Genomic DNA, 23,813 nt, shown 5'->3' with positions numbered 1-23,813 from the left:
CGAAAGAAACGGTACACTCTTGAACATTTAACAGAACGATCGTGATTGTAACATATTCACTCTTAACACACATATATATATATATATATATATATATACATATATGTCTATAGTTATAGCCGTATTTGCTGCTTACGTTCCGTTCGCTTTTATATCTACATACATATACATGTATTATATCACACCTAAGGTTTGTTTTTGTTCCGCGAGAGGAATGATATGTATGTTACGTGTCCCGCGATGGGGGGCACGAGGCGACTTTCATTCATAAGTACGTACACCCCGGCCGGATATTCTCTTTCAGTCACGTATTCTCCCGGAGACAGAGCGAGAGATATCTTATCATCTGAATGTCGTCATGGGATACGTGACTGGAAAAAAATACGTATAGCGACGGTGGACACCCTGTATGTACGTCAATAATTTCTCTTTATCTTATTTCCAACTGCAGAGAGCAAAATATCGTTTTCGCTTTTTTTTGCGGTATCCGCTAGTAATAACACACACACATACACACACACATACACACACATATATATATATATATACGTATCATGTGTATGTATGTGTGCGGCTTGTCTCTTAAATAACGATTAATTTATAATTGTGCAATCAGTGTATTTTGCTCATCCTTTGCGCGCTACTAGTAATGATTCATCTATATAGAGCGTTTTTCATCTTGCGGTTAATTTAGAACTTGTGATTTTACAACGTTGATTTTACAACGTTTGATTGCAACGAAAGAAAGATAACACACGTATGATAGCACTTGTCAGCGTATCGTGAGATACGTAACGCAGCTACAACTCCTCCTTGAGAGAAGAACGATTAATAACTTAATCAATTAACTCTATCCTGTAATTCTATAATTCTAATAAGCTATACTTTCAATGTGTCTCTTTCGTTTCTCGTGATTCTTCTCGAGGAGGAAGAACGATTTCGATTTTGCTCCCTCTGAAGTCTCTTTTACTCTCTCTCTCTCTCTCTCTCTCCCCCCCCCCTCTCCCTCTCTCTCGAGTGACAATGTCAGAATTGATTGATCAATTAAAAATAACAACTCTATCTCTTTATGCATCTTATACATGGACGTCAAATGATTGGGCGTATGATAAAATCTTGGAATACGATCGCGCCACCGATGTTGTGCGATTATGTGAAACAATTCGATTCAATGTGTGTTTATAATCTATTGTTCACCTTTATGACGTTATTCAGAAATCGTGCGATACGTTTTTCAGTATTCATTGAACGAACGATGCGAGACAAAGACTTTCTTATTAATATCCTATTCGTTTCTTTCTAGAATAGAAGCACGAGACGCGTATCTTAGACGCACGGCCTTAATTCAAAAAGGAGCTGGATGACATTCTCGTCTGCTAGCGTTGACGTGTCACCGATATTTCTGTCGCCAGCTGCGATTTTCCTCAGCATACGTCTCATGATCTTGCCGGATCTTGTCTTTGGTAGAACCGGAGCATGTTGGATGACGTCCGGTTGGGCGAATGGGCCGATTCTCTCGCGCACTGTTCAAATCGTACTCTCAGCAAAGCGTGAATATGTTAAACTTTCACGTTGAATTCGGATTAAACTACGTCGACGGTTAACTTAGTCATGAAACACTGGTTTTGTTATTATAAAAAAAAAAGTAAGAAAATTCTCTTATCTTCACTCTCTGTAACTTATATTTAAATTTATTGTCTCAGAGTCGTGTATTAACTGCTTCATCTTGTTAACGTATACAGAATTATTATTTTTTCGAATACTGCTATCGATGGACGACAAATTGCGCAGCTAGAAATCGCTGTCGGTAATTCTGTCGGTTAATCGTCGATAGATTTAATCGGAATTTGCTGAAAGTGATTCGCTTGAATCGGCGAGACCCACCTTTCTTTTTAAGCTCGACCTGCAACTTCTCGTCGAATGTTTTTCCCGCGGTAGGCGTGATGAAACAATAGAGGCATTGGCCTTTGACAGGATGCGATTTGCTCACTACCGCGGCTTCGGCTACCGAAGAGTGTTCCGCCAAAACACTTTCTACTTCAGCCGTCGACATTAAGTGACCAGAAACGTTCAGCATATCGTCGATACGACCGGTTACCCACAAATATCCGTCCTTGTCACGCCTCGCACCTAGAATATAAACGAATAGAGAAATCAGACGTGAATTTGAGATTCTTTCTGTGCCATCAGAGCAGGATTAAGATAGGTCCGCCAAATTATTTTCTTAAGGATCCTTTTGAATTAATTTGAATTTTGAATACTTTTGAATTTCAGTTTTAGTTACATATTGATGGAATACCATCTATATGTCTATAAAATTAGAAAACGATTGACTATTCGGAAGCTGAAATATTCGCAACTGATAATGACATTTTTATACGTATTCCTTGAGGTTAAATATTCTACTTTTAATTTCTTCTATAAATCATATTTAAGAATTTAACGAAAAAACTACTGTGACATTAAGGATTAATATAAAGACATGATACGAAAATTTCAGAATTACTTACCATTTTTTTCATATTGACATAGGAAATTTACACGCGATATATGTACATATATATACATATACGCGATATATGTACATATATATATACATATATTTAAATATTTATAGACCACTTTCTATTTGTGCGCACCTCTACTAATTTAACTGGCGTATAAGTAAATATATTAATAAGGAAAATAAAAAATAAATAATATATCCCCGTATTTGTAATATTGTGCATATATTTGTCTTAATTTTGCTCAAATTTAGCATTTATTATTTCGATATTTAAAGTAAATTATATAGAAAAATATTGTTTAATAAATAATAAATTTATGTAGACCTTAATTCGCCGTTGAAAATCCGACACGGACGAACTTAAGAAGCACGACGCGACTACAATTGTCTCGCCTGAATTCATTTGAACCAAGTTTAGACATTCTGCTGTCTCACCGTCGATCCAAACGTCAAATGTAATTCTCGTCAAAATTGCCCGATTATGTAGTTACCAAAAGTCGAAGCCGAAACAACGTCGCAAAATCCATGTATCCGCGAAACTGAGCAAACGTATAATCCGACAAACACCGCGCTGAACTTGGGGAAAATTTGTCACAAAATGTCATTCAAAAAGATCAAGGCCCGTCAGATATTCGACTGCAGAGGCGAACCGACTCTGGAAGTCGACGTGATCACCGACGTGGGTTTGCTGCGATCATCAGTACCATCCACCGTAGCAATCAACCCGAATCAGGCGATAGAGATCAGAGATGGCAACATGGCAGCTTATCACGGTCGCTCAGTGTTCAAAGCAGTCGATATCGTTAACAATATGATCGCGCCCCAACTGATGAAATCGCAACTGAACGTTTGTCAACAAACAGAGATAGACGCGCTGCTCAATAAGCTAGATGGCACGGATAACAAGTCAAGACTCGGCGCAAACTCTATCCTCGGGGTCTCCATAGCCTGCTGCAAAGCTGGAGCAATCAAGAAAGGTCTCCCGATTTACAGGTATTATATTAATCAATTGACCTTTGGTTCTTAATTTACCTTCTGAATTAGTACTGCATTCTCTGTGGATTTGTTTCGGATGTATTATAAATATTTTAGTTTGCTTCAGGAAAAGGAATGACCTAAAACTGTCGTTTCTCTGCAGGGATTTTCTTTATGTACTTTCATATCATCTTCATTTCGTCTTTATGGCTGAATCTCAATCACACTATATGTTTTCTGTTGACGTCTTCTTGAAATTGTCCATGTTTCAGATATATCGCTGAATTGGCTGAGAACGGACAATTGTACGTGCCTGTGCCAAGTTTCAGCATAATCAGCGGCGGCAAATTCGCCGGCAACAATTTGACTTGTCAGGAATTCGCGATTCTACCTGTAGGTACGTCCAACGACCGAGTATCTCTTCTTATCTTTATCTTATTTTCCTCTCTTGTATTATTTTACTTTTTCTTATCCAATTCGTACGTGTGTGTTCGATACAGGTGCCGAGAGCTTCGCCGATGCCGTGAAAATGGGCACCGAGGTGTATCGCGTGGCGGAGAGGAAAATTGTCGCGGCTCAAGGACTAAAAGGCCCACCGCCCGTCAGTGAAAAAGGAGCCTTCGTACCCGAAATGGAGAATGACAAGGAAGCCCTGGCTCTTTTGAATGATTCCATTACAGACGCGGGCTACCAAGGCAAAATCAAGATCGCGCTGGACATGGCAGCGAGTGCTTTTTACAAAGAAGGTCGATTCCGAATAGAGAATTCATTCCACATGAGTGGAGAGTCACTCGAATTAAAGTGGAATTCTATTCGACGAAATTAAGAGAGAAAGAAAGAGAAAATAATAAGAGAATTCGCGTTTTTGTTCATGCAGGAGGGTACGATCTAGAATACAAGACGGGAGAAACCGATCCTGAAGATTATTTGGAAGCCGAAGCTTTGCGCGATCGATACCTGGAGTACCTTTCGGAATTTCCAGCGATAGTCTCGCTTGAAGACCCCTTCGATCAAGAGGATTGGGAAGGCTGGTTAACTATCGCCGGCCAGGATGTCCAAGTGGTCAGCGACGCCCTCACGGCGATGAACGTCGAGAGAATTTCGGAGGCAATAGACAGGAAGGTGGCGAATTGTCTCGTGCTAAGAATACCGCAAATTGGCACCGTAACCGAGCTGATTAATTGCGCGAAAATGGCGAAGATCAACGATTGGGGTTACGCCGTGAGCGCGAGTCGCGCCGAAACGGAGGACAACTTCATCGCCGATGTGGCGGTCGGGTTGTCCGCCGGCCAAATCAAAGCAGGTGCACCTTGCAGGTAACGATAGCAGCTGTGTATAAAATACACGGGAAGTTCGAATTTTGTTTCCGATGCATTTCCCAATCGATCTTATTCTCATTTGAGCGCCTCGTCAATTACAGGGGCGAAAGAATAGCCAAGTACAATCAAATACTGAGGATCGAGGAGGAACTCGGCAAAGATGCCAGATATGCTGGGCCGAAATATCGGAATCCGCTAGCGAAATAAAAAAAATTAATGTTATCAGCGTTACCAGCTCGAACACAATTCCCGGGACCGATCATAAAGAAGCTAACGATCTTTACCGTCACCCGTGCAGTAAAATCCGTTGAATCGATCGAAATACGTATTTTGGAAACGTTGATGATTGCTATAGAGAGTCCGCATCATGCCCGGCCATGGTCTTCGGAAGACGAGATATCCTTCTCCTTCGCCCTCGATCACGTGACCATCCTCGTCGAGAAGCTCCGGCAGAACTCCGAAGAACGGGAACGTCTGTTCGTGTGTTAGAAGTAAGTTAACCAAGGGAATTATGGGAGAAAAGAGAATCACTTACCGCAGAACCCGGTTTCATAGGCGTCGCACCAGGCAGCGGTGTAATTACATGACCGCCAGTTTCTGTTTGCCAGAAAGTGTCCGATATGCTGCACTTCCCGTGGCCGACGAGATTGTAAAACCAGAGCCAGGCTTCGCTGTTGATCGGCTCGCCAACTGAGCCGAGCACCTGCGCGGGATACAAAATCTCAGTTCTTGCAACTGAATAGAAATCGGACGAAAAAACGAGAAATTATATCTCCAACTGAGAACATTCGTGTGAACATTCGTATTAAAACTCGGTTGAGACAAATGGGAGCAATTAATCGAGTAGAAACTTTCTACAGAAATCTTTCTGTTCCTACAATCGTGCTTTCGTCTAGTGATCAGGCAACACGAATGGATTCAGTTACATCGACAGAATTGTTTTTTCCGTGTAATACACATGTGTCAACCTGTGTGTGACTCTTCGAATCAAACGAGAATTAAATCACCGTGAGACTCACCTTAAGTGTGGATAAGTTGTGTTTCTTTACGAACTCGTCGCCGAATTTCATGAGCGATCTGATGGCCGTCGGCGCCGTGTAAAATTGCGTAACCTTATATTTGTCGATGATCGACCAGTATCGATCGTTGTCCGGATAAAAGGGCGTACCTTCGAACTGTCAACGAACACGAATTACTAAGAGCAAAGAAGAAAACGGAACGCGATGAGCGAGCAATTTAGATTAATCGAACATGCATACGTACTATGACGGACGTCGCGCCGTTCGCCAACGGGCCGTAAACAACGTAAGTGTGCCCCGTGATCCAGCCAATGTCGGCGGTGCACCAATAAACATCGCCCGGGTGGTAGTCGAACACGTACTTGAACGTCGTCGCCGCATAGATCAAGTATCCCGCGGTGGTGTGAAGAACACCCTTCGGCTTTCCGGTGGATCCGCTATAAAAGAAATGATCACTTCAGTGGAGCCAAAAAAATGCATTTCGGAAAAAAAAGAATTCAGTTCCTGCAATTAAATAGAAACCAGACAAAAACTCACTGACAAGAAATGATATCTCTGTTACTGCAACTGAAAACATTCATGTAAATATTCAGCTGCATTAAGACTCGATTGAGATAACTAAAAGTAATTGACCGAATAGGACCTTCCTGTGGGAAGTTCCCACGTGAAGTTTCTATTCGGTCTTTCTGTTTCTGTAGCGAAGTTTTCGTCTGGTTCCCAGGCAAATTTGTTTTTCCCCTTACGTCACCTTCGAAATTTATTGGAATGAAATTCCACTCCGAGTGATACAGTCGCGTCGCTCCAAAGAAGCTTAGAGAATACTAATTCTGTCATTTGCAACTAATTAAATCGCTGTAGCTCATACGAATGCAAACAAGGAGTTCGTACCTTGTATAAAGAATAAAAAGCGGATCTTCGGCAGCCATCCAGACCGGATAACAACTCGCCTCGGCCTCCTCCATTTCGTCATGCCACCAAGCGTCACGGTCGTCGTCCCAGGAAACATCAGGCATCTCCGTAGCGCCGTTGCCGTTGCTGGTACCATTCACTCCATTCATTTTACCTTGGGGAGAGCTGAGCCTCCTCAAATGTGCGACGACGATGCAACTTTCGACCTGGTGGTCTTGTTTCTTGGCTTTTTCCAGAGCCTCGTCGCAGATGTTCTTCAACAGAAGTAACTTCTCGCCCCGCCACACGCCATCCGTGGTGATGAGAACTTTGGCCTTCGAGTCGAGCATGCGTTCCGCTAATGAGTCAGACGAATAGCCTGCGAACTACAATCGTACATTATCTTTTTTCCTATCGGATCATTCTCGTTCCGTCATTCCGACCCGAGTCTTCTACTCACCACCACGCTGTGGACCGCTCCTATCCTTGTGCATGCCAACATCGCGATCGGAAGCTCTAAGATCATCGGCATGTAAATCACCACTCTGTCCCCCTTGGTGACGCCTTTCGACTTGAGGACGTTTGCGAATCTGCATGTTTCCTCGAGCAATTTTCTATACGTTAGTCGTGAGTAATCGTCCGGATCGTTCCCTTCCCTGAAAACAAATCGATTCGAAAATCTTGGCAGTGATGAAAATTCAGGGTCAAAGACGAGCCGAAAGAAACGTATATCGGCCGCACCTCTTGTGCAATAAATCTTGTAGCGCAAAACCAATAGCTAAAAACGCCTGTACATGTAGCAGATTTAGATTAGAATCTTGTTCTACCTGGATACCTACAATTTATATGTACGCAAGATTTAAAGACCTTCGAATAATTTTGTACGTTACCTTGAAAACGGAGGAGAGTCAAGGTTGGGAAAGAACACGTTATGTCATGTCACGTGACATGATATACGTGAATGTATGCCCACAAAAATTCTAGATAAGTATAATTCGCTGATGTATTGAAACATTATCACGAAACAAATTACGATATTATGTAAGACATGGTCTTGCGCATCACATAACATCGTAATTGGCGGTAAGTTAAAGGAGGATTACGCAAATCATGCCGCAAAAGAAAAATACGTTTGGTGGTACTGATTATAATATTATATGATTATAATGTAAATAAGATCACGTTGGAATTTTTCGTGTCAAATAATCGCCAAACACCGTTTAAACGAGCAAGGCAACGATGACGCGCATGAATGATATAAATTATAAATACAAATGAAATATACCAGAAACACAATTAAAATGTTTAACTTATCAAATTAGGGCGAGAGATTTATTATTATTTAACGATGTTACAAATATTATTTAACGATACAAACAACTTGTATTCTTCTCTCCGCAGTATGTATTTCATATTTCAAATATAACTGCGAAATTAGTTAACCCTTTGCACTCGAGGGCTCCGGAGCGGAGCCATTTAAAATTTGTCTTCAAACTCGAAGTAATTGCATTGTCTCTATAGCGGAGCCCTCGAGTGCAAAGGGTTAAAAGTGCTAGTAGTAAAAAGTGCTAGTGATAAAAGGTGGTATGAAATAATATAAAGTGTGAAGACAACCTTCGTCTGTTTATCTTTCTTTCTAAATTCAAGGTAGAACGGTAATCCATATGCATATAATTAACATACTATCTCACACATATGCATGCATATATAAACACACACACATACACGCACATAAATATATCTTATTGTGTTACTATCAACATACAGCTCACAATTAAAGAATGTTTTATTTGTGCCCATGTATTTTTTATAGTATTATGACCAATCCAATTTGTGTGTTATCCATTTTGCTTTTCCTCCTCTTTCGCGCCTTTGTATCATTCGTTACTTCTCGAAAACAAAATGTAAAACATCATTATCCACAGTTTCTTTGCGTTTATAACATTATTTGACTTCATTGTATAGACGAATATTTCTGGCATCTAAAAGCAACTGGGAAAGCAAAGTCCATTCTAGTAAAAATTTTAACACAAATCGCCTGATGTTGCGTCAGCTATCACACGCGAGAGAGCTGACACGATAGCTGACGCGACCGCGTACGATGCCTCGTCGACCAATAAAGGAGCAGGTGTGGACGGTACGTCAACTTTTCAACGAATCGGCGGACGTCACACCGATCACACGACCGCGCAATCGAATCGGTTCCAGTGCCGCATGAAATATCTGTAGTTGTTTGGAGATAGATAAATTATTCATCACAGTTCGAAATCCGCAAAAAACGACATAATTCAGCTGTGGACACATGTTCGCATTAGATTATCATTGATCCGTTACAAATTGGATATGAAATATGTATGAGGCATGATATCGCAAAAAATGCCTAAACTTTACATTTTCATTAATCTTATTGCATATTTACATGGACATATATATCTATGTGTGTGTGTATGTGTTTTTATATGCGCATGTATATGTATATATTATGCATACTATTTGCTGAGACTTTTACTACTCGTTCTGCAAATACTTTGTACATTGTTAGAGATCGATGGAAATATAAAAATAAATAATACGAATTGAATGTCGTCAAAATAGTAAACCAAAAAATACATCAATTCTACGTACAGTAACGTAAGTACAGTTTGAATGACTTGCTGAATATTTACGAGCCGAGAATATATTTTGCATGGAAAATATGGAAATGAGCTATCCAACTGCAACCAGTCGGCTTATTACTTCAGATTTTACTGTTGCCGAATTCGAGCCGCGCCATCTCATGCAGCACAAACTTTCAAAGGACTTCCTAAAGATGTTCAAAATTCTATCCCTATGTTTTAAGGACGTCCATAAGACGGATATCATGTGTGCCGGGGATCCTACAAATCTGCGATTTATTCTCCGTTATATCTTACCAGTAAAACGCAATTTTATCGCCGTTGCCGCTCTTCACATTCTTATCCAGCAAATTGAAACTTATGTTCGTTGATGCTCCTTCCATCCATTTTATAAAAATATCACCTTTACTTAGCTCGAAATTGTATGAGAAGAACTTCTCTTCTATCGCCGGCGTTTCCCAGTAAAATTGCTTGGCGATCTCGCTCCAAAATTGCACCGGATTTTTAATGGATCTAAATAAGGAAGAAAAGCGAGTTCGTATCAAGCTATCGCTTCTCGATAACCTCCTATCACTCCCTTCTCGACAAGAGTTAAAACAATCGCCATTCGGTCATTCTTAATTCATACGTAAACATTATTAAAAGTTAAACACACGTCACGCATAACGATAGAAGCCGGTAGTTTCATATTTAATGAATCGATACACGTCTTAATTCTTACACAACGACTTTCGTCCTGCTTTATTTACAAATTTATGCGCATTCGACGAACGGGAATTGCGTAAGAACCTGTAATTTACATTATTACTTTCTCATTAATTTCACCGGATGACAAGTGGGTGAATCCGAAATTACGAAATTACTAGCCGCGAAGTAACACCCCAGCTGCAATGATGTTCTAACGAACTACCATCCCCCTTCGATATTGTACCGCTCGAGATTTTGATTTTTGTTCCCACGGGAATCTACACGAGGCATTCAAAAGGCTAATCGAATCGACCTGAGATGACAAGTCGATATACATCTAAAAGAGGAATAGAATAGACAATAGGTCACGAAGGATTCAATTAACGTAACAAGGAAGAATAACGGAAGAACGTTTCTTCTATTCGTTTCGCGAATTTCCAGCTGTCCACGCGTGGCAGCGATGTCCTTAAACGGGAATTTCGTCCCACCCCATGGGATCGATATCACGCTTCGATTTGTGCTCTTTATAGAACGCGTAACGTCCGAGTCACGCGTAAAATCGAGATGAATTTCAACGTCCGGAGCATTATTACCAACTTGTCTCCAATTGAGCCCTACGACATCGCGGAAAATACGACGACGTTTCCGTCTCTGAAAATAACCGGCATCGCGTTTATCTCCTTTAAGCAGATTTGCCACGGTCATCCTTTTGCTCTTTTATCGCCGATCATTAACGAGCCGCGACTAACAAGCTACCGTATGAATATGCGTAGTAATCTGAACGATTATGGTGCGCCTATATTGGTTCCGCTTTTCGCAACATTTATGCGTCGCTCCGACGCACAGTTCGTCGGTGTGTCAACCCTCGATTTGTCGTCCTGATACACGTCTTTCCCGCGACGAGTGACGCGCGGAAATTTTTCGCGAAATCTATCCACTCACCTCTCATGCATTTGCTTATATTGCTCCATGCTACCACAGTGAGCTGTCTTCACGAGCTCCGGATTGGGGTAGTATATTCTATCCGCCATGTTTCACCCTTGTCTTTCGTCGGGATACTTTTCGAACAGATAACAACAGTGAAGATAAGGGGAAAGATGCCGCTGAGACGCTCTACTTTCCGAAAGTATGATCCGTAATATCCTAACACGCTTCGTGGAAACGTCCAAGTGGCAGTCGAATTCCTACCGGTCTGACTGATAAAGCGCGACTGTCCCACCACGCGATGAGCGCACACGGCACGACCCTCCACGGAATGACGACAGAGTAACGACGACGGATTGCACGTCCGACCGTACGGCGCATCGCGACAGGTCGATACCGATAACGCCTCCTCACCTGGTTGTGTAACCATAACGACAGTCCTTCATTGCTTCCAATTGACAGACTATTTTGTAATTATTAATTTATCGAATACGCCTCGACTGAATTGAGCAAGGGGATACGAAGAACCTTGCTGCTTACCTCGCTCTCAAGTTCGCTAACATCACGGACATTTTCATGCACGCGCCAAAAACGGTCGATATCTCGATCGATAGTTTTGAATATTCGCCAATGAGCGCTTTGAACGATCGATTTGATTTGAACGTCGCGATCAATAGAACCGGCGCGAGCAGAAAGTGATGCCTTTCGCCTGGTGGCGTTACTATCAACCGTGACTTCGGAATATTCGATGAATTTCGACATTATGCAAGATTCACACTGCATCAAATCCAACGTCGTCTGATATCCAATAGGAGGAAACCTTTCCTAGAAACAAAACTATTGCTAGCTAGGGACCTTAAAAAGTGAAGTCTCCTATTGGATAGCGGACCGTCGGATGCAGTATGAATCCTGCATTAGGAGTACTCCACCGATAGCCAATCTGACGGGACTCGTCGTACGACCAATGAAATGTTAGCCTTTGAATGTGGAAACCGCTAATGTAATCACAATAATCGAACGAAAGTAGGGTTAATCGCGAACATTACTTCAAGTTTATAATACGCAACAAAAAGACTAATATGAAATTAAATCGTTACTTGAAATATCGTTAACACAAAAATTTAACGCATAAGTATTTATTCTACGTTAACAATTGACTTTCCAATATGCACCGTCAAATATACGATGTCGAAGAGGAATTTGAGCCAAGAATTACACCGAAACCGATAACAAAACTCGATGTAAGACACTTTAAAATAACCTAATAAAGAGCACAATTCAATATTTTTTTTTACAATTTTCTTTATTCTTTTAAAATAATCAGTCTACAAAAGAAAGCCTGATACTTTTATAAACAATCTATTATGTACAGTAATCATAGAACAATTGTTTAAAAATTTTTCAGCATTTTGCTGTACCAAGTGTTCCAGAAGTATCATTAATCTTTGAGAAATCTACACAAGCAAGAAACCTAATTGATGGAGATGTTAGTTCATCATCAGCAAGAATAACAAGATCAGTGCAACATTCTAACAAGCCTATAGAACACATTAATGTCACATCACCAAATTCAGGCAATCAAAACTTGTATACAGTTAATTCGACATCATCGAGTTCAGACAAGCATTCGACATCACCAAGTTCATATACAGCATGGAAAGAGCAGATTTATTCTAGAGAGAACAATTATGTAAATACAAAGCTTGTTTCACCATCGTGTAAAAATATTTATAGCTATAATCAGGCATCTCAGTTTAATATACAAGATGCTACTGTGCAGAAGCAACAGGAGCAAAGTAAAATCTGCGATACTCAGAACAGACTGACAAATACAAGACTTAATGATGGAACGCATGAGAAGAGCGTGAAATTTAGATGTTCTGATATGGAGAATTCTCATGATCACGAACATGAGACTCAGCTGCAATCTTCTGACAGACAGTTATTTTCTTGCAATCCTGTACAGAGAGCGACATGTGTGACTGATTCCGCTATAAGAATGCCCAGCAATGCCTTTGTGGATGCTTTAAAGCAGAATGAACATCTCCAAATACCATATACGTCATGTCCATATCCCTTTCAGCAATTTTATACACCTAGTTACTCAAGTCGTGACATGGACAATAATGAAACGGTAAAGACTTTGTTGCAGCTTGTAAACAGTCAAAGCGAACAGATTAAAACTTTGCAGCTGCAAGTGGACAGGCTGGTGAGACTACAAGAGGAGAGTTTTCGAAACAAATCGACATGTGCCTGTTCGTCGTCGCACGCGAATCAAGTGTTCGGCTACTCAGCCATAAATTGTTACGACGCTGCAAATAGCCGCGCGCAATCGCAGAATCAAGGCGTGAAGCAAAACGCGGGACAAGCTTCATCGGTTGCAGAAAACAAGAAGCCGGGAAACACCGGCGAAGATAAAGACAGCGGTAAATTGGAAGTGGCATTATTGGAACAGCAATCGAAGAAAACTTTTGTGGAGCAGAAGGTCTCCATTGGCGTCATGACGAGTTTCGAATTCACCATGCAAAACAGTCCGTTTTTGGTGGATTCCGAGATGTACAAAGAGAAGGAGACTTCCGCAGGAGAGAGCAACGGTATTAACAGAAGGAACAATCCCGTAAATATGCACGACACATCGGAGCCTGTTAAAAGATACAAGAATGCATTCACACGCAAACCCGGGACAGCGCAATTGGAGAACATAGTCGAGGACACGGAGAGCTATTTGTCCTCTAGCCACCAGCAGAGCAGCAATTTCAACGCGAGTTCTTCCGTGAGGGATTCAGAGATGCATCTTCCGAAGCAACCAGATCTGTACAACACGACCAATACCCCGGAATCCCCAAAGATGTATCGGCGTCTCGCTACCGATCTCAATCGAGATCTGAATCGAGAGAAAACACGCGAAAGAGAGATGCGCATGAGAGAAGGCAGCAATACGGACGAGCAAGCGCAAAGTACGAGAATAATATCGTCTAGGAACGCGGGCAGCCCTATGGATGCAAACTGTAATAAAGCATTTGCCGTCAACGATTACATCGCGACGGATGGAGAAAAAAACGACGATGAGAGGACGCATGCCAACAGACATAATTCGCCCAACGTCCACTTGCCCGCAACGAATTACTATCAAAGCCACAGAAATAAGGAGCCAATGGCTAATGTTAGAGAAGCGAAGAATGTGGGTGACAGCATAGTATTGAGCGGAGGAGATTTCAGGGTATTCGAGAGACCACCGACTCCGGAGCCGAGTATTCACGTGGAGATGCAGGAATATCCGAGCGACGACGAAAGCGACAAACTCAAGCGTACCTCGAAAATAGGCTGGACTTTCTACAACAACGTTTTGGGACAGGTCAATGAGATTTTACAAAATTCCGCTGTTATAGAGGATAAGGAGCATCACGAGGCTACTGCGGCTCGCAGGGTCGAACAAGAGGATGACACAGCGTTGAACACTGTTAAAGCAACTACTTTGGAGCAACTTCGAAAGCTCGGGATCAGTATAACTGACAATGAAAACAGAGAGTTACCGAACGGTAACAATAAGACGTACGTATCTCCACTTGTATCAGGATCACGTTGGATACGTATAATAACAGGATTTCCTTTTAAGGTTGGACTTCGATTCGTCTTATTATCCTCGTTTAGACCGTCAGGCAAACATGACCCATGCCACTAGTGTCGTAAATGAAACAAACACCAGTATGCATATGAAAGCATTAGCGCTGAAATATTTAGGTGACGAAGAGCTAACCGACATAGCGCTGCACAAACAAGGATCGTCCTCCTTGAAACATCTTATGCTCAGCAATATGCAAGGGACCAACATGTCGTTCGCTACGATGCGCTACTTAGAAAGATATCAGTTGTTGCCGGGACGGAATCAGGACGTTCAAACGGAGGGTAAGTATAATCTCGTGGTACTAATTGATACAAATTAATGTGAAGTTATGTAAAAATCTTACATCACGAGTATTAGTACTTTGTGCTTAATTCAGTGCGCTGAATGTATTTATTTGTTCTCCAGATACCGGTCAGGTGTACAATGAAGTGGCACCTAAACGCGATTTTAAAGCAACGACTGGGAAAAATAATCCCGCGCTGCGTCAATTCCCTTTTGTACAAACACCAGGAACCACATGTCCCAGCAGGATATTGGACATTTCAACGTTAAAACGACAACCGAAATTGTTGTAAATTCTAGATCAAATTTCATACTTTTTCTATTCGAGTAATATATTTTATAAAAAGAAAGACTAAGTCGGTATATCGTTATTCGTGTGATAAATCGGCTGTAGACGCGGAATATCAATAAACATAATCCTTTGTACGTTCCGTTCTTTGTGCGATTTTTATAAAAAAAAAAAACACTACATATCACTTGTTTTTACATTTCCTATTCCGCCCCTGCGATGAGAGCAACTATACCACGTATCTCTGTGAGATAAGTGCGGAGCCACGTGTTTCCGTAAATGCGCATGCGCGTGCCAACGACGCCATCATCTGACACCACCGGCCTGTCGCACGTTGATTACGGCGAGTCTCTCAAATGCCCCGAAGCAATTGCGTAAAACGGTAATTTCACAGTTTCAAGGTAAATTGAATTTAATAACTGTAAGATATCACCCTTTGTTAAATTTTATGAAGCAATATTTCAATATGTATCGTGAGAATACTCTTAATGTATGTGATATAACCTGGAACTAACATGGACTGTTTACTCTTCCAGATGATCACAGACGTACAATTAGCGGTGTTCTGCAACATCTTGGGAGTTACACTGTTCTTCTTGGTGTTCCTCTTCCATTATATAAATGCAAATTATTCGAAATGAGGAATGGAAAATTGTCACTCGAAATTTATTTAACACTATCTTCGTTATTGGATTGAGATAATGACATACTATATTCCTCCTACATTGATGATCACACAGTCCAGTAAATGTGTCACTTTGCAGTTGCAGATATCAGAATACCTCATTCATATGTGGCACAATAAGTAAGAAGCATTCAATCTTTTTCCCATGTTGCGTAAAGAGTTTCTAGAAAATAAACTTTATATCATGGTTTAAAACATTGCGTTTTATTGTTGACGTACATTTTATTTTTAAGGTATGTGATTGGATAAAGAAACGGTCGATAGAAGTAAACTGTAATGTTTATGTTTTAGAATAAGAATACAATCATTTATATATATAAACTCTCATATTATATATATATATATATATATATGTGAAGTCTTGTAAATAGCTAGGGTAAACTCATCAATCAGTTTTAATTGATGCCTTAGTACAAGCTTGAAATATCAATCCATTTCTCACGTCACCAGATTACCATATTGCAGATTGAATATCTAAAGGTGACCGAAGTACGGTTTGTAAGTTCTTGCAGAGCTCAAGAGTGTTTCAAGTATTTCACGCTTGATGCAGAAGCTGCAAATATTTGCTTGGAAATAATTCTCAAATTATGAGATTGATACATTAATTATAATTAAACACATTATACAATCACGTCGAATGCTGCTTTTGTTTCCCCACGAAATGCTGGAGAATGCGAAGAGGAGAGAAAAGTGGGAGCAAATCCCACCTTTTATTAACATATAAGGTGTAGCTGTATGTGGTAGGGGGCTGTCGTAATACGCGTTGAAACAGCACTCGAGCTTCTTCAAATGTGGATTCATTTGCGTCACGTACGTAAGCTTTGCGAGTACTTTAATTTTGCGTTAATGATCGTGCGAGTGCCGTTTTGAGTACGTGCCGAACACGTGTCGCGGTTTTGCGACCGGACGCGCACATTTAAAAGAAATTAATCTGTATTTTTAAATACGTCACCACATACGAAACAATATATTCGTGTCATCGTAAAACAAAAGCTTAAAATAACATTGCAAAAACTAGTTTCACGTGCTTATCACCGTGCTTATCACCGAGCGTATTTGTTATCTCCGGTTGAATATCGTTTGCACGATTTTAAATAAATAGGTTGTTGATATTCGACTCGAATAACTCGTTTTACAGTTTCAAGTCAACAGTCGGCCGGACGCGAGGGAAATCATGAGTGAGTTAGAAATGAAGAAGTAATATGTGTTACGATCACCGTTCCAAATACCTCGCACTCAGCCACATAATCGCGGACAGAATTGACAGGATGTTGTTCATATTCGCGCTATTTTTTTATGTGATTACCGTTCATGGGTTCATTTTTCAAGAAGCTCTGCAGGTCGCTAGATGCCTGACGCTATGCCGAAATGTGAGTAATAAGATTCAGGCACTTTTGCTCGTCATAATGCGAACATCTGCGCCGCGATGCGAACTCTCAATCGAGCAAATGGGGTAAATCGGAGACGTGTAATCATAAGCTGTTCCTGTCGTCCAATATTTTACGCACTTTTCTTTTGAATAATTCGACACGCCTATGAGTTTGAACTCAAAAATTTAATTTACAACAGTTTATGCTAGAAAATTTTCTTTCTAAAATATGTCGACAGTGCAACATAACGTGATTTTATATCGACGAGATAACGTTGTAAAAATTCGGAGGACTTTGCGGCGATAGCGAATATAAAATTCAATGTATGTCGCAGCGATATCGAGATAGGAATGCCAGACAGAAATGACACCTAACAAGTATATATTTAATAAACAAGCCGCTCAGAGGTATATATTCGTATCTTTCGTCTTGCCGGACTTGTTCGGCAAAACAAGTTGCAGTTATAAAATAAAAATGCGAGACAATCGTCTTGTTATCTAAATGTTATCTAAAGAACACATGACAGAGAGTGTGGTGGTGATGAAAAAAAGGAATGGTTTTTATTTACCAGATACTCCAAGTCGAACGATGCTCGAATATATCTTTCCCAAAGAGTAACTCGGCTCTTGACAGACCTTGCTCGAAACTCACCCATGTTGAAACTATGTCTGTTTTATAGAGACACGAAATAAACATATGTTCAACAACACTGGATACATTTTAGATCTTCGTTTCGACACCTGTCAACACCTGTGTCAATATCACTCAAACATTAGCGTATACGCGTGCCGTACTCGATCTGGCTGCAAAAGCGATATTGCATACTTACTGTTATTTTCCAACGTATACGTCACAGAAGCGTAAAATTCTAATATTTAACAACGTCACGACACCGTCGGCCACCACGTGATATTAATATAGACCGTAATATTGTATGAAGTGCATTGCGATACTCTGACGGACAGTGCACGCAATTATAAGTTAAAGCGGATAGTAAATAAGCAACTATATTGAAGGAGAAAAGTACTGCGAGGCGGCAGACAGTAGAGGAGACAGTAGACTGCATAATACATGAAGCGGGTTCATACGTATTTATCTCCTTTTGAGCACCTGCGGAAGGTCACTTCTGCGATCCAGATTATAGAGTCTCTTAACGGGTTCAACTAATTGAAAACCGAGAGACTATGCTATGATGATGGCGAAAAAATGTCTCGGATAAGCATGAATTTCTGAAAGACGTCTTGAAAACGTCCGAAAAATGTGAAAAGCATGCCTTTTAGACGTCTTTTGGAAATTTGTGCTGGCTGGGTTTTATCGTTTGGGACGAGTTTCATTTGAACGATTAGCCGTACATTCCCCGCGCGTCGAAATTTCGGCTCTATGTTAGATCTTTAATTCTACAATACACAATATAAGAGCTAAGATGGCGAAATAAGTTCATATATATATAATTTCAATTCTAATAATATGATTTACTCTTACTTTAAGTCCGATGATCTGAAATTTCCGTCCTCGCTGTTTCAGCGCCAAAATATAACGACGTCATCGTGTTTGCTGGGTAGATTGTTAAAGTAGTATTAAAATTAAATCTGCAGGATTAAAAATTCAAAAGAAAGAAGTTAACGAATGTCAGTATCGTCAAAGCAGGTTTTTATTAGTCTATAGGCCGTCTAAGTCATCCTTGGGAATGTCAAAGTAACATTAAACTTTCAATTCGTTCTGTGCAAAAGCCTCTATTTACCTGTCGCTTGCTGCTGACCAAGTCGGCGATATACATAAGACAACGTATAGGTGCATACGTAGTGGACCAGACGCGACTCACCAGACAAACGCATACTCATAATGCTCCCGACAGGATTCTGTAATCTGATCGCGACATCCTGTGTTTTTATCACGATTATCCCGTTGTCTTGCCCGAGACTCGAGGTACGTTGAGACGATTTGCAATCGATGCAGAGCTCGATTTTAGACGCGTGATGCAAATCAAACCAGCCGTCACCCTCGCGACCGAGACATTGCGGTATATTTTAGGTATCATTTAAAGATTTAGGGTGTGTGCGACGGATGTGTGTCGATCGTGTTCGTATAGCGCGCCCGGTTGGTTCAAAAATACATCGCTGAGTATTTGCCAATGTGTACTAACGAAATCTCCTGGTGTGTATGTACGTGTGTGTTATTGTTATTCCTATAGCATCAGCACAATGCTTTAATTGTCGAGTCGTTCGATAACATTTCAGAAAATTAATATTTCGGCAAAATAAGTCAAAAGAGATAGAATACATTATTTCGCGGTATGCTCTACCATATGATAAAAAGAAAATGATTTGTCTCGTTTCAGGAATCATGCCGGAATAATTGCCCAAGACCTGCGGACAAATTTGCGCGTAAGTTAAACGTTCGATCTGATGTAACAGAGAATCATGAGATAATTAATAACCGCGCGTCAAATGTGTTACAATATACGGAACTGTCTTACGATAGCTTATCCGAAAATAAACGAAGAGGCTGGCGCAAATATTAGTCTGCATTGCAAGGGGTCAAATGCGCTGATGATCAAACACAATCCCGGAATCTATGTTATCGAGCAGAGCGCTTCTAACGGCACTTCGGACACGACGATAGTGGTAAATGTTTGTGGCTGAAACAACACGACTATTTGATTCAGAAGTCTTTTCCCACAGAATACACTTGTCGGAATATTTTCATATAAAAACTAGCTTCGTTGCTCACACTGTTTGTTCAATGTTTTTGGAAAAAAACTTTTGAATCGACCTGTTTTATAACACATTACAAAGTAGATTTCTTTCATAGAGCGTCAACGGATTATCGACATTCTTGAACTTGACGGCGAGCACGTTTTATCGTTATCGTTTTCACAGAGTAACACAGCGCGGAGTGTCATTAGCCGAGACGTCCGATTGGTTTTCAACTTACGCAGGTATCAATTCCTTCAAGTCGAGAGACTTGGTCACTTCGTTCTCATTTCTCGCTGTATTCATATATATTCGTGGCTTGATTCGCATTGCGATCGATCCTCATAACGAGGACAGTTTAATTGATATTTGCAGTTGATTATCAACCACGCGCAGTTAAACACATCTCACTACTGAAGATCGAAGTGGAAGGAAAAAATCCATGCGAGCTACGAGCGGAAATTGTTTTTCAGCCTGCCGAAGGTAAGCAGTACTTAACAATCTTAATTCACATTTCTCACGCATACAAAGCAATTACGTTATTTTAGACCGAAGCTGTAACTACAATATATTATCTTGGTCAGGGGAACATAACTTGATCAATTTTAATATGGAGAAGGTGAGAGAAATTGTCATATTGATACGACAGTCGTCGAGCATTAATGATCACATATCTTCCTCAGATTTTAGACTTCCGCTTCTTTCTCAGACATTTACGATACAACCAAAATAACACCGTGTCGGTCGTATCCGGTAACGATGACTTCTCCAAGACTAGCAATACGACGACGTTCACTTTTCCCACACCATCGTGCTTGGAAGTCCACAATAACTTGAGTATTTGCGGTGAGCCATTGGAACCTTGCTAAAGATAATTGATTTGTTTCGTAGCAGCTGAACCAACATTGTATTGTTACAAATGCATAATAATCGTATGAAAATTTTCCCGACTGTAGCGCCCGAAATGGTGAATGGCCTGCGAGCAAAATATGTTCAAAGACACAAAGGATCGTACGACATCACAGTCAGCTGGAACGAGCCCGCTCTGCAGCCCGATAATTACACGTTACAAATCGACTCGTTCCAGTTCGAACCGCATCTATTGGTTATACCCGGAGTAAGCACTATCGTAGTAACGCATAGCAAACAACTGAGAACCTCCTAAAGTCGTAAATTTGAATCTTCTTGCAGAATGCGGTCGAAGCTCTCTTCTTGGACGTTGACGTAGGGCCACGGTATGATGTCAGTATCGTGGCGGAGTCAGCAGGCGGTATTAGTCTGCTCACAAGCATATCAGAGAGCATCGAAATAGCAGGTAGGTATCACGTTAAATAGATTTTGCGTAATGGTTATCTTCGAAATATAAGTGTCAACCGCATTAGTCTGTCTTTTTTTCTATTGCTTTCTTTTTTTAATCTAAAGAGCTTTATTACAGTGCATTTGAATTTTCTTTAATAGTTGTGGAATTATCTTATCGCGAGATCATTGTGGCATTACCGACGTTACTGATAATCGCGGTGGTGTTCGGGATCATTTGTATGCAGCGTCGTAACAGGAAGAGTAAGCAAACTAATATGGAATATATGCACTTCGAGGTGAGTTCACCGATAAAACGCACACGACATTCACGCGTTTGTTGATATTTGTGCAAACGCTTGAATAATTATTTCCTAATTGTCTGAAGTAGATTTAGGGACTTATCTGCTCCACAGGATTCTACGGATTCTCTGAAGAAGCCTTTGAAGCGAGACTACGCGATCGAGACTGGCGATGCTCTTCTGTCGCATGATAAGTTCGAGATCAGTCCGCAACAACTGAAGTTGAAGGACGTATTGGGCAGCGGGGCGTACGGTGTCGTCAGACTTGCTACCTTACAGGATGAGTTCGGTAGTGTTACTGACGTAGCTGTGAAAATGATGAAAGGTATCATTATGATAATAACACACACAAGAGACGTTAAAGAAATTATGTATGGAAGTATATAGCGTAATAATAGAATATGGATAAACGCGCGATGTTGACCTTGTTATGTAGATGATCCAACAGTGGAGGATATAAAGAGTTTCCATCAAGAGATTTCAATAATGAAGTCAGCCGGACAGCATCCGAATATAGTTTCTCTGATTGGATACTGCACTTTGTACAATAAACCTTTACTAGTGATAGAATACTGCAGCAAGGGAGACCTACAAACGTACTTAAGAATGGTGAGCATACATAAGACAGAAAAGTGTAGTTAGTTTCGTTCGTAGTCATTCATTTTGACTCGTCGTGTACAAAGGTAGAACCATGTTTGTGTTCTGTTGGAATTTCAATTTCAGATTTGGCAGAATTTAGTGAACGCCGTATTCGAGCGTAGGACGCGTTTGAATTTCGTTCCAGTGACCTTCGTCAGTAAAGGCACAGATCAAGGTTTGTGATAATAATCGCATAATTGTGCGTTATATGAAAATGCTCAGTTGAAAATATACTCTTTTAATAGAAATTCATATTTTTTGTGCAGGAAAAAGTGATCCTTACTGTAACAAAGTACGCACCATCACAAATCGCTTGTACGATATTCAACAAGGTAAATCATCAGCTTCAATTCTTCAATCCTTACTGTATATGTACATAATGTAAATAATATACGTATTTTTATAGACGTGATAAAATACACGGAAAATGTCACCTGTGCTGATTTGCTAAGTTTTGGCAGGCAAGTGGCTACCGGAATGGTAAGAAATAGTAATCTATTTCGCACACATAATTATACGTTACGCTTGCACATTGTGCGTTTTATACAAAAGACAATAGATTTGTATTGTTTTGCTGAGACAATGATGCTGTTAGATTTTACATCAGTAACTCGACACTTTCTCAACTCTGTTGTCTGCTGACAAATCAGATGAATATTATCTTTAGGAATTTTTATCTTCTAATCGGATAGTGCATCGTGATTTGGCTGCTCGTAACGTGTTAGTACGACCGGACAGAGTGGTGAAAATTTCAGATTTTGGCCTCAGTCGTGATATCTATCAAGAGAACGTTTATCGAAAGAAAGGAAATGGTAAACTGCCATTAAAATGGATGGCGATTGAGGCTCTAACGCATCAAATATATACAACTTACAGTGATGTGTAAGTCTGAAATGGCACGCATGCATTCGTTTGGTCATTTGCTACTAATCTCAATTTACAGATGGGCTTTCGGCATTTTGTTATGGGAAATTGTCACTTTAGGCGCGATGCCGTATCCCGGTACTCCTACAAACAGAATTTTGCAGCTTCTCAAGTCGGGATACCGTATGGAAAGACCACCAAACTGTGGCAGAGAATTGTATGTACATATTGATATATGAAACAGATTCGTAATTCTCAAGTTATCGCCCATCAAGTTTCGTCTTTTGTTGCTTCAGGTACAATATAATGTATTCGTGTTGGAATCTGAGACCTCAAAGCAGGCCTACTTTTACCGAATTGAAGCAAAGCTTGGACAAATTACTCAGTAATTATTCGGAAAACAAATATTTGAATTTGTGCGAAGTTCTGCAAGAATCAGCCGATGAAAGTAGCGAGCCAAGATCAATAAACGCGTGTTAATAGAGTTAGTAATAATAGAGGCGTAAGTATCACGTAACAGTCATCGTGTCGACCATCTTATCGCCCAGAGAATTTGTACCGTGTGCAAAATCGTTTATTTTCTAATCTCATACATACAATAATCTGTGGTATAATTCCTTTCCTATACATATGTGTGTGTATATACAGTATGTAACTCACAAAAGAACTCAGAGATAAATATGTCAACTTAATTACCTTAGTTCTTGACTCTAAGTGAATCATTAACAAAATGTTTATACACAGTATAACGCATCATATGCAAAACTGTTCATTCATTCAATACATGTTTTTTTTTGCTTTGTCAATTTCGTTCGTTTCTTCTAGAAAATACAAA

The 23,813-nt window shown here is 40.4% G+C and overlaps 5 protein-coding genes and 1 long non-coding RNA gene across 7 annotated transcripts; 4 read left to right on the top strand and 2 right to left on the bottom strand.

Annotated features, from left to right (window-relative positions):
* Window positions 1–1,030: 1,030 nt before the first annotated feature.
* LOC106752173 (acetyl-coenzyme A synthetase) lies at window positions 1,031–11,602 on the bottom strand. The gene is made up of 10 exons (XM_014633700.1): window positions 10,952–11,602; window positions 9,620–9,835; window positions 7,168–7,363; window positions 6,708–7,093; window positions 6,064–6,256; window positions 5,820–5,975; window positions 5,336–5,503; window positions 5,085–5,274; window positions 1,885–2,130; window positions 1,031–1,523 (listed from the first exon to the last, which is right to left on the bottom strand). Exons 1-10 carry the CDS (start codon window positions 11,038–11,040, stop codon window positions 1,327–1,329), a joined length of 2,037 nt encoding a protein of 678 aa, XP_014489186.1. The 5' UTR covers window positions 11,041–11,602; the 3' UTR covers window positions 1,031–1,326.
* On the top strand, window positions 2,800–5,076 carry LOC106752174 (enolase-like). Its single transcript, XM_014633701.1, has 5 exons — window positions 2,800–3,499; window positions 3,754–3,878; window positions 3,982–4,227; window positions 4,359–4,797; window positions 4,902–5,076. The coding sequence occupies exons 1-5, from the start codon at window positions 3,105–3,107 to the stop codon at window positions 5,005–5,007; spliced, it is 1,311 nt and encodes a 436-aa protein (XP_014489187.1). The 5' UTR covers window positions 2,800–3,104; the 3' UTR covers window positions 5,008–5,076.
* Window positions 11,603–11,946: 344 nt separating the features above from the next.
* LOC106752166 lies at window positions 11,947–15,317 on the top strand. The gene is made up of 4 exons (XM_014633687.1): window positions 11,947–12,174; window positions 12,339–14,485; window positions 14,550–14,839; window positions 14,964–15,317. The coding sequence occupies exons 1-4, from the start codon at window positions 12,100–12,102 to the stop codon at window positions 15,131–15,133; spliced, it is 2,682 nt and encodes an 893-aa protein (XP_014489173.1). The 5' UTR covers window positions 11,947–12,099; the 3' UTR covers window positions 15,134–15,317.
* A 106-nt stretch (window positions 15,318–15,423) lies between these two features.
* Window positions 15,424–16,005, top strand: LOC106752169 (dolichyl-diphosphooligosaccharide--protein glycosyltransferase subunit 4). The gene is made up of 2 exons (XM_014633689.1): window positions 15,424–15,530; window positions 15,666–16,005. Exon 2 carries the CDS (start codon window positions 15,666–15,668, stop codon window positions 15,768–15,770), a length of 105 nt encoding a protein of 34 aa, XP_014489175.1. The 5' UTR covers window positions 15,424–15,530; the 3' UTR covers window positions 15,771–16,005.
* Window positions 15,729–19,216, bottom strand: LOC106752170. Its single transcript, XR_001375126.1, has 4 exons — window positions 18,926–19,216; window positions 18,667–18,773; window positions 18,273–18,581; window positions 15,729–17,987 (listed from the first exon to the last, which is right to left on the bottom strand). It is a non-coding gene; the product is annotated as an uncharacterized LOC106752170 (long non-coding RNA).
* LOC106752168 (tyrosine-protein kinase receptor torso) lies at window positions 16,090–23,458 on the top strand. 2 transcript variants are annotated; one of them, XM_014633688.1, is made up of 18 exons: window positions 16,090–17,184; window positions 19,523–19,568; window positions 19,666–19,808; window positions 19,996–20,122; window positions 20,253–20,360; window positions 20,426–20,496; window positions 20,561–20,723; window positions 20,834–20,994; window positions 21,069–21,192; window positions 21,336–21,472; window positions 21,590–21,800; window positions 21,912–22,084; window positions 22,199–22,289; window positions 22,381–22,446; window positions 22,521–22,594; window positions 22,782–22,996; window positions 23,058–23,195; window positions 23,275–23,458. In XM_014633688.1, the coding sequence occupies exons 1-18, from the start codon at window positions 17,017–17,019 to the stop codon at window positions 23,456–23,458; spliced, it is 2,400 nt and encodes a 799-aa protein (XP_014489174.1). In that variant the 5' UTR covers window positions 16,090–17,016. The 2 variants fall into 2 exon arrangements, 1 of the variants encoding a protein (XP_014489174.1); XR_001375125.1 differs by lacking the exon at window positions 23,275–23,458 and having other exon boundaries at window positions 22,870–22,996; window positions 23,058–23,148.
* The last annotated feature ends 355 nt before the right edge of the window (window positions 23,459–23,813 follow it).

Source organism: Dinoponera quadriceps, unplaced genomic scaffold (assembly GCF_001313825.1).
Source record: "Dinoponera quadriceps isolate SergipeBrazil2010 unplaced genomic scaffold, ASM131382v1 scaffold323, whole genome shotgun sequence".
NCBI lineage: Eukaryota > Metazoa > Arthropoda > Insecta > Hymenoptera > Formicidae > Dinoponera > Dinoponera quadriceps.
The sequence above is the reverse complement of the archived record's forward strand: the minus strand, read 5'-3'. Positions and strand labels throughout refer to the sequence as shown.